At 48.1% G+C, this 10,545-nt stretch overlaps 1 protein-coding gene across 1 annotated transcript in view; it reads right to left on the reverse strand.

Annotated features, from left to right (window-relative positions):
- FER1L5 (fer-1 like family member 5) overlaps positions 1–8,246 on the reverse strand; it is a 53,613-nt gene extending 45,367 nt beyond the window's left edge. Inside the window, exons 1-7 of the mRNA XM_046661981.1 lie at positions 8,026–8,246; positions 6,088–6,140; positions 5,397–5,488; positions 4,571–4,679; positions 2,895–2,949; positions 2,345–2,454; positions 78–206 (exon numbers count right to left, since the gene is read on the reverse strand). Coding sequence (XP_046517937.1) covers positions 78–206; positions 2,345–2,454; positions 2,895–2,949; positions 4,571–4,679; positions 5,397–5,488; positions 6,088–6,140; positions 8,026–8,110 — 633 coding nt within the window. The 5' untranslated portion in view covers positions 8,111–8,246. The remainder of the gene's footprint in view (positions 1–77; positions 207–2,344; positions 2,455–2,894; positions 2,950–4,570; positions 4,680–5,396; positions 5,489–6,087; positions 6,141–8,025) is intronic.
- Between the last annotated feature and the right edge of the window lie 2,299 nt (positions 8,247–10,545).

Consider the following 10,545-nt stretch of genomic DNA (forward strand, 5'->3'; position numbering starts at 1 on the left):
GCAAGAAATGCCCAGCCCCTGACTGGCCCAGTGGGCCCAAGAGACCCATTCAGCCCTGAAGGGCACATGCGGCCCACCTCATCGAAGAAAGGGTTGTTCCCCATCTTGATCCGCGTGCGCTGTTGATGGCCTCCAATGACCAACTTCACCATTGGATTGAGGTTGTTACCCATAAGCTGTCGGGCTTCAAATATCTTCACTCGGACCTACAGAAGAGAAAAGGGGGGACCTTGACGTTGGGGGCCCAGAGGACCGTTTCCCAGGGACTCTTCTCTAAAGGAACAAAATGTTGTGATAAGAAACATCTACTGCGGGAGCCGGCCTCGTGGTGTAGTGGTTAAGATCGGTGTGCTCCGCTTTGGCAGTCTGGGTTCACAGGTTTGGATCCCGGGTGCAGACCTACACCACTTGTCAGCCATGCTGTGGCAGCGACCCACATATAAAGTGGAGGAAGATTGACACAGATGTTAGCTCAGGGCTAATCTTCCTCAAGCAAAAAAAAACCAGGAAAATGAGTGACAGATATTAACTTGGGGCTAATCTTCCTCAGCAAATAAAAAAAAAAAGAAACATCTACTGTGGATAGAAGAGAAGCCACAGGGAGAAGGCTAGGAGCTGGCCTCAGGCAAGGACAAGCCCTGGGGAGGCCTTGGCTCCTTCTGTCCCCTCTTATGGGAACTGCTACCCCCACTTCTTTGCCCTTTTTATCTTGTGTGCACTTAGTGTTTCTCTTCTCTGTTGGTATGGGCTTATTACAGAATAGAGAAAGAAAATCTAATGTTTCTCAATATGTAGTTCGTTTTTCACTTTTGTCCCTGATCTTTTAAAGGAATTGAAAATTTTAAAGTTCCCTGCAGTTAAATCTATGATCTGTGATTTGATCTCTGATTTGTGATTTCTTCTGCTGCTTTTATGTACTATTGTGAGACTCAGTAAAGGGACTATGACATCTGAGCCTAGAATTCGAAGGCCAGAGGGAGAAGAGCAATGTGGAGTCCATGTAAGATACAGGCTGGCTAAGGCCCGAGGGAGAAGGCACTGGAGATGACAGTGGCTAGCAGGGCACAGTCATGGGAGCTTGTCTTCTTACTACAGGTAGTAAACAGCATACAGCTCTCCCAATCCAGGCCATGGGTCCAGCCATTCTTCATGAGGTCTCCTGCGCCTCCATCAAGTCCAGAGACCCTTCAGGAACTGACACATATGCAGCTACCTGACCATCAGAGACAAGAGCGGGCCAAAGCAGGCAAACAGCCCTCATGCCACAATTTTGCCCTAACCTCTAATACATAGGAAGGGTGGTGATTTGGGCACACTGACCCAGCAGGGAGGGGGAAGGTACTGCAAAGGAGGCAACGGCAAGTGCAAAGACCTGGCTGCTAGAGAGAGAGGCTTGAGAATGGGACTGCAAGTTGTCCAGGATGATAGTGCCAGGTGGGGAGGGGCAGGAGCAGGGGAAAGATGGCTTGGAGGGGCAGGCTTGGGTTATCAAGGGCCTGAGAAGCCATTATAAGGAGTTTGGGTTTTATCCTGAGGATATTGGGGTGTTCTCATTTTTAAGGACATTTTAAAGCAAGCGCATGGCGTGACGAGAATGACATCTTTGAAAGACCACATGACTGAAGAATGAACAGGAGAGAACTGGAGGCTGGGAGTTTGGGAGGAGCCTATCAAGGTGGTCCAGGGAACCAATGGTGGTGGCTCAGGCCAAGGAATGGCAGTGGCGATGGAGAAGTGGGTGCAGTCAGGTGATATTAAGAACTGGCCTTGGCCAGTGACTGGATGCAGGGGGTTGGGGGAGGAAGAGGGGCAGTCAAGGATGGCTCCCAGTCTCCCGAGCGAGTGGCAGGCCACGGAACAGGCAAAATCATGGCGGGAGTGTTAGGTCACAGGCTGGAGATCAGAGGGAATGGGATGGGGGTTCTAGAATTCGCACTGGAACCTGTAGACCTCCCCATAGATCCCCTCAAACTCTCCTCCGCTTCTCCTGTGCAGTTAATTTCATCTTGCCTGTAGCTAGCCTTGGGTTGTCAACAACCCTGAGGACTCCCGAAGGGCAAGGTCCAGGCCTTCTGCTCTGCCTCCCCAGCATCTACCAGGGCTGTTGGTTCACAAGCACCAGTGCCTCCTTTTGCCTCACTGAAAGTATCTAGCTTCAGCCACATGCAGAAGTTCCCCAGAATGATCCCTGCAGGAGCAGGGGATGCGGTGAGGGTCTGAGGACCTGTAGCCCAGTGTGAAGCTCCGACCCTCTGCCACGACTTTGTGGAGAGGCAGGGACGGCCTGGGAACATGGTGAGGGTGTAGACAGATCATGTGGCCTTTCAACCTGGAAGAAGCTCACCTGAAAGTGTTCAGGCTTTGAGGACAGAGCCTTGGGAATGGCAGAGCCAGGAACCATCAGTTTTTGCTTGGCTGCTTCTCGTGTAGCTGTGCCCAGGAGGTCTTCATCCCCTGGGGAAACACAGTCCAGGGTGGGCTCTCAGAGGCTGGCGCTCAGGAGGTTTTGATGCATTTCCCCCAAGGACCAGCTCCTAACTAAAAACATGGCCAACAAGCCCTGATAGGGGCACATGTCCTCCCCAGAATATTCCCATGGGTCCCCTCCTACCCTCAGTAACCCCGGGCCCCACTCTCCATACTTGGTGGCTCCCGGAAATGGCCATCTTTGCCTCCCTTTGTAGCCCACTGGAGGCTGGGTCTTACATCTAGAGATGACAAGTGGACATATTGGGGTGACATGGCCTCAGCCAGGTGTCTGGAGATCTAGCCTCTAGACCATAACCTGGTTACAGTCCTTCTGCAGGCCTCAAGGGATGGGTCTCGAAGGTTTCAAAGAGCCCATCCAGCTATACTTGAAGAAGGGCAGGGGTAAGCTCCATGGAAGGACATACCTGTCTTCTCAATATCCTGGTGGGTCATAAGGGCCACCTGTAGGGTGACAGTGCACTGCAAGGGAAAGGCAGGGGAGCTGTAAGCCAGATCCTGCAATTCTTGGCCAAGTGATAGCACTGGAACCCCACCCAGCCTGGCGGGTTCATGCCTAGTCGTCCTGGGTGGAGCAATGCCGACCCTGATACAGGGCCAAACCACAAGGGCCTGTGCAGTCTGGGGTGGTGGGAGGTTATGAACTGGGGGGGAGAGAGCAGTGGGTTACAGTAGAGAGGATTTGGAGAATAGGGGAGCCATGTAGATAGGTAGAGGAGAAAGAGAGGGGACTTGGGGCGAGCCGAGAATTACTGATGCTAACAGCTCTGCTCTTAGCCCAAAATCCCATAACTGACCTCCTGCCTCCAAGTCCCCTCACTACCCATCCATCCTCTGGAATTGCCCCCTAAACACTCCCTAAGTGCCCTAAAGAATAAAGCCACAACTCACCAGCATAGAACACAAGGGCTTTCACCTCTGGCTCCTGGCCGCACACCCAGTCTCAGCTCTCCCCCCTTTCATGCCCTCTGTTCTATGTGCTCACCCTCCTGAGCCTGCCCTGCTGTCTATTTCTCCCTCCAGCCTTCACACAAGCACCTTATACTCCTGCCTGGGATCGTCTTCCTTTCCTGTCCATTGGGTAAACTCACATCCCTCCTTAAGATTCGCCTGAGAAACTGAATATCCAGATGGACGGTGGCCAGACCAAATATAAAAATGGAACTCTGACCCACAGTCCACAGCAATCAGCCCAGGAAACCAACTAGTATCTGCAGTAACCAGCCCAGGAAGCCAGCCCGCTATAAGTCAGCCTTATAGGAAGTCTGACCACCAGCTCTAGCAATGATCCAGAAAGCCTAACAATAGCAATCAGCTCAAATGGCCAGGATTTGGTTAATAACTGACAGCTTCCCTAATTTTTGTCCCCATCTGCAGCTTAGGACCAACCGGAGAAAGTCAAATACACACCCCTAACCCATCACACAGGATGCCCCGCTTCCAGTTAGCCCTCCTCCAGCTTCCCCATGCCAACAGCCTCCAACTGGGGCACACCTGGAGTCTTCCCTTTTTTCCACGATAAAGCTTTCCCACTCCTCTGCCTGCCTTTGAGTGTCTGCCAAAACACGAGTGATGGTGGCTGACTCACCTGCTATAGAAAGCTCTGAATAACTAGCCTTTGCTTGTTCTCATTTGGTTAGTCTTCGTTTGTTTCCACACGTCTTAATTACCTTTGTAAAGCCTTCCATTACCTCCCAAGTGGAATCAGTCATTCCCTCCTGATCTCAGCGACCTAGCTTTACTCACCCTGGTACCCGTGTGCTGGAGCACTTGTCACCAAGTGGTGCCCACTCCAACAGACCGTGAGTTTCGTTCAATTTTGTATCCCAGGCCTAGCACAGTTGCTGATATCCAGTGGACAATGAAATAAATAATCAATCTAAGGTGGGTGAAGGGTGGAATGGTGGGTAGGTAGATGGGTGGTGGGATGGGAAAGTCGAGGGGACGATGGCCGTGTGATGAGGCCCCCCCTGGGCAGGAAGCACTCTCTGGGTGGGGACACTGGGCCTCTGCTGGAGCTGAGTAGCCCAGCTTTACTGGCTGCCCCTACTCCTCCAGCCACCCTTCTTGGGGCCCGACTCACTTCTGTGGGCTTCATGGAATGGTTGAGCAGGGTCAGGTCCTTCACAAAAAGCACTTCTCTGGGTTTTTTCACCAAGGGCGTGAGCATTATTGTGGCCAGGCCCATGAACCTGGGGAAATGAGGAGCAGGTATGAGATCCTGAGCCAGGGAAAAGGATGTCCTTCTCTGTTCAAGGCATGATTTTATCTAGAGATTCTTTTTTCTCCTAGAGACTGTGTTATCCACGAAGAGAGGCTGAAGGAAGAATGCAGTGATGGGGAGCATCCACCAGAGGGCGCAGGACTCTCAAGTCTCTGGGAACTAACTGGCTTTGGGGCTTCCTGGGCAGTGGGTGCCCCAGTTACTGGCTCTGCCCTGCCCAGTGCCTTCCCAGAAACTGCTCCCACACTCCTCTGGAATGAGAACTCTGCCAAGTAACAGCTGTTTGGATCACGAAATAGACACCTGACCGAAGCTGAGCCAATCAGATTCTCTGTCCTAGGAATTTTTGACCTAGGATACTGTAGCTTCAGTCTCAGTGGGATGTGAGTCTCTGCTGGGCACTAGAATCGGGGTGTGATGGGAAGCCAGGGTTGGGCAGAGAGAACAAGAGACTTGAGATCCAGTAGCTTCAGAAGAGACAGATCTGCTCCTGGGTTCCCAGGTTCCCGGTTCTAGTCAATCTGCACTCCTAGCCTTGCTACCTTTCCACAAATCTCCCATTTTTTTTCATTAACTGGCCGGAGTGGGTTCTGGTCCTTGCATCTGAGTGAGTTGTGGACTAGAGATGCAGCATCTGCTGTAGCTTTCGTTAGAGTCAGGCACCTCCTACGTCTCTCTGCCTCACCTTTCTTTCTTTATTGAGCCCATGTCCCGAAGGATGATTTGCAGGAAAGAGTCGTTTTTCAGGGGGCGGTTCCAGAGGTGCCAGATTACGGTCTGTGGGAGGCACAGAGAGATCAGCATCCTTCCTCTACCTCCCCCTTCCCATCCTTCTAGGCAATGAGGAAAGATGCAGGGAATGGGCTGGCACTGTGTTTCCCTTGAACTGAGGAACCTCTCCCAAGTCTAATTTGCTAAGAGGAAGGCCTTGCTACCTTTCATCAAGGTGCTGGGCATCCTATTTGGGTTCCCGTGACTTTAGCTGTAGTATCATGGGCGTGTTAGTAGTTAAGAGGTTTGGGAACCAAGCGAGGGAGGACATGGATGGATGGAAGATGAGATCCTGCACAGGGAGCCTTATCTTTGCTTCAGGTTTCTGGGAACATTAGAGTGGCCCAGTTGGACACGATGGGCTGTACTATGCCCATCCCCAGAGTCAGGGAGAAGGGCCAAGAACAGCTATGGGCAGATATGGCTGTTGTGGCCCTCAGGCCTTCACAGCCTTGTCAGCTCAGAGGCTACTCGCAGGCCAAGATGCCCCAGCCTTGGGAAAAGCCTTTGAGGCTCCCTGTCCTCTCCCTTCTGAGGACGGCCTGGACCCAGCCTCACTCCTGGGGTAGTTAAGGTCTCTTCGGGGCTTTCCTAGATGGCTTTACCTCGTTCCATGTGGGGTTATTCCCTTCTATCTCACGAGTTCTCCTCTTGATATCTGCAAAAACACCAAGGGGCTGGCATTGGTGGTAGGAAATATTTCAAAGTCTAAGTTCGAGTCGGGTAAAGAAAGGAAGGAAACTTCAAGTCTGCATTGGCAGGTGTGATATGGCACTATTCTTACTCTGGAGATTTCAGACTTTCCACTTTTTGTAAGAGTAACATCAGCCCACATCACAGATACTATGACGTGTTCATTTCATTTTCTTCTTGGCTGTGCAGTTCCTAGCCACCTTGCAGCCGGTTGGTGCCTTGTGACTTGTTCTGGCCAATGGGGTATGGGAGTGATATTCACCACTGCCAAGCCTGGCCCCTAAAATTTCCCCTGAGATTCTCCATTCTTGTCCTCACTCCCAAGTCCACACTCACGATCTGCTGGCAGGGTGGTGCCTGGGTGACTTTGCAGCCACAAGCAGCGAGCAGCTGGTCTCTAAACTACTGTTTGAAGGAGGCTCTCTGGGGAGCTGCCTGACCAGCCCCATCCACGCAGGGCTTGAGTGAGCAAGAGGTAAACTTTTATTGTGTTAAGGCAGTTTAAGGGTTTATTACCAGAGCAAAGGCTAGTGTACCCTAAGACACCCCAAAACATCTATAATGGGTTGGGAGCTCTTCAGCCACTAAAATCCCCCTCCTCCAGAAATATCTTTCACAAAGACCAGTCTATAGCCCTGCAAAGAACCTCTAAATTGCTAAATTACTTTGAGATTCTTCCCAAGGAAAGGTTGCAAGAGAGAGAGAAAGAAAGGGGGAGAGTGAGCCTCTTAGATAGCAGGAAGGGGTGCAGCGTTGTGGATGGTATTTGGAGAAAGAGGGCTAGGAAGAACAGGTGAAAAAGGAATAAAAAATATCAAACAAACATTCAGTTATAAGAATTGGTAGGTAAATCTATGAGTAAACCCAGGATTCTGGGTTTTAGTCATCTGTGTAAGAATTATTTCTAGGAGGAGAAAGATGGTGCCCAGGGGACCGTGGGGAAGATGGCTCAGAATCAGGGAGAGGAGCCGCAGGCCTGTTCCCTGGCTCACCATTAAATGAGTGAGTCAGGGCAAAGACACATGAACAGCCACTGCACCGCTTCAAACCTCAGACTGGGAGCATAAACATCCATCGCCCTGGGAGCCTGGAGTCCCAAATGTTGTCATGTTCAGCAAGCACAGTTTCACAGACCAGGAAGAAAATGGAAGGAATTTCATTCTTCACTCATGTCTCTAGCCACCTCCCCAGACTCTCCGCCCACTGTTCGTTTTTCTTACTCTTCTTTCTCTTTTGCTCCCCGGTTTGTTATATAAATATACTTCATATTTTTTATTCTCTCTCATAAATCCTTTCACTAGCTCCCTCCTCACCTTTCTTAGACTTTTTTCCTTATCTATAAAATATAGAGACAATAAAACTTGCCTCAATTGCCCCATGGAATTGTTGTGAGGAGCAAAAGTCATTATATTTATGAAAATACAAATTTGATTATTGATTTTAAAAGTGATTAATATTATTGAGCGATTATGAGAAGTTGTACAAAGAGCTGTACATATATTATCTTTTAAAATCCTCACATCAATCCTATGAAGCAGGTATTTTTTTCTTTAAACTGTAGTTTGTGGCACAACTCTAGTTCACAGAAGAAGCTTGAAAAAGAGTTAATCTTCTCTTTTTCCTATAGACATTTCCTGGAAAAAATGGGAGGCAGAGATGTCATAATAAGAGAAATAAGAGCAATAATAGCAATAAAGATGATAAGTTTTGAAAGAACGAGATGGTGTCTACCTCACCTTTCTGTTACACAGGGCATCATTTACACAGTAGGGCACCAAGAAATCTATCTTTTCACTGAATACATCTCGCTTCTCGGGGCTCCTCTCTCCCACCCAGGGCCTGGCTCTCACCTCTGAAGTAGACGGTCACGCAGGGTCTGGGTGGGGGTATTAGGGGCGGGTTAATGTTGGCTGACTCCACGACAAGCCGCAGCATGTCTTCGACCTACTTCCGTCCGTCCCTCTGTAGCAAAGCTTCCTTCTTGGAGCACCTCGATCAGAGGCTTCTCCCACGGCTCCTGGGGGTCAGTGGAGCCCTGAGTCTGTTGCTTAGCAATAGAGCCCATGTCACAAAGCTGGGTGGTTCTTGGTTCTGGAAAGGAATCAAGGTGAATGAGAGAAGTAGTTACAGGGACTATGGAGCCAAGGACCTGAGGTGACTAGGCCTGGAAAAACCAAACAATTTGGCCGCTCTTCATTTCCTCTTTCTTTTCTGTTTTATTCTTGCTGTCCTTCTGATTGCAAGATCAGGTCTAAGAGTCATATTTTCTCTTTCTACAAGCAAGTTGTCTGAAGTGAATCCTTGCTAAAGTCACACAATTTATATGAGGAAATAAGAGAAGCGAGGAAATCTGAGGAAAGGAACAGGGACGTCAAAGACGAGTTCAGGGACATTTCGGAAGGAATCCTGCCTGATGTCGAAGCAAACAGTTAGGCCTCACTTTTCTAAAGGAAACCTCAGTTCAGACATGTCTCTCTTTCAGAAAGGGAAATTAGCTTTTTACCTAATGAGCTCTTTTGCCAGCTGGGTTTGTAAGGCTGAAGAAAAACCTCAGAGCTGATACAATTTTGCTGTGGCGTCGTGACAGCTTTCAAGGCCTCTCCGCGTGACGATGGCATAGGGACGAAGCTGGGTTGTTGGTTCTTGTCCACATTCAGGCTTTTTCTGCTTTAAGGTTGAACATTTTATCTGACGATTAGCCTGAAAATTAATGGATGTTTTAAAAGTCTAGTTGGTTGATGAAACAATTTAGCAGTAGGCTTCCTACGCATTCTAAGACATGCACGGCATTCACAGACCAAAAAGCTGGATGTGTGATCTTGGTGCCTTGATTGATTGCTTTCTGGCACAGCAGATTTAAAAAGAAAAAGCACTTCCTGACAATTTTTCTTGAAATCCAAACACAACACAATGCTTTTTGCTTTGTTAATCATTTTCCAAACTAAGCAAGGCACAAAAGGCAAACCCAATAAAGGAAAAGGCTGGTAGATTTGACCGCACAAATTTAAAATTTCTGTACAGAAAAATATACTTCAAAGTTAAAAGACAAATATCGAAGTAGGGAACCTTTGCAACATATTTTTTTTCTCCCCAAATCCCCCCAGTACATAGTTGTATATCTTAGTTGTGGGTCCTTCTAGTTGTGGCATGTGAGACGCCGCCTCAACATGGCCTGGTGAGCGGTGCCATGTCTGTGCCCAGGATCCGAACTGGTGAAACCCTGGGCCACCAAGGCAGAGTGCGCGAACTTAACCACTCGGCCACGGGGCTGACCCCTCTTTGTAACATATTTAATGTCCAAAAGATTATCAGCTTTTCTAGTGGGAGCTCTTATAATTCAATAAGAAAAAGACGAATATTTCTAAGGAAAATGGGGGCAAAGTTTCTCTCAGATAATGCTCAAATGGATATAAAAAAAATTCAGTCTCTTTAATAATCAAAGAAATGCAATGCGATATCATTTATCACTTTGCCAAGTTAGATTCAAAAGCCAAAAAACGATGGAAAAAAATTCAAGCTCATTAATAAGGAAATAAATGCAACAAGATATGAATTTATCACCTCCCCAATTGGCAAAGAATGAAAAATTTGGTGTGCTAAGGAAGGAAGGAAGGAGGGCAGAGAAAAGATACAAATCATACACAGCCCTGATGAGATATAAATAGAAAAATAGCAGAATCCTGGCCCAAGATGACTGCCCCGGAGAGAGAATTAAGGGTGGGGAGAGGCTGGGCAGGAATGGCTCTTTTTTTGGTCATTTCTAGTAGTAGTATCCTCTGTATTTCTAAATAGCATATTTAAATGACGTCACTTGAATTTTTCAGTTAGAGACATTGTCTATTGCGTCAGCTCTCTGACTGCATCTCTCATGCCTCTCCTGCCTCCCAGCTTCTCTCTCCCCAGCCTACCCCAACTCATCACCTTTAGACATTAGCTACTGCTGCTCATTACACATGATGAGGCGTTTATCCTTTTCACACTCTGCCTTACCTGTATCCTATTCTCCCAATATAATTATATCTCATTTAGAGGTTAAATCTAGCTTCAGTGTTTTCTCTACTGTGATAATGTATAGTTTTTCACTGCAGATCAAGTAATATACTCCAATTCCATGTCCTTTCTTATTTAACTTCGTGTTTTTCCAAAAGTAAGAATTGCTTCACTTTTTCATTTGCTTGCTTTTCTTGAAAGTCTAACCAAGTCTTCCCACATCCTTTGACAGCTCTGTGATACTCCTTTTAATACAATTTCCCCCAGATTCACATCCATCAGGTATTTTACCAGTTTACTGTTGTCCTAGAGATATCCGTCCTGGCCGTCTCTCCTCCCCAGTCTACACCGATTGCCCCCCAGCCTGTAGCATAGCTGTC

Source organism: Equus quagga, chromosome 5 (assembly GCF_021613505.1).
Source record: "Equus quagga isolate Etosha38 chromosome 5, UCLA_HA_Equagga_1.0, whole genome shotgun sequence".
In the NCBI taxonomy this organism is placed as follows: domain Eukaryota; kingdom Metazoa; phylum Chordata; class Mammalia; order Perissodactyla; family Equidae; genus Equus; species Equus quagga.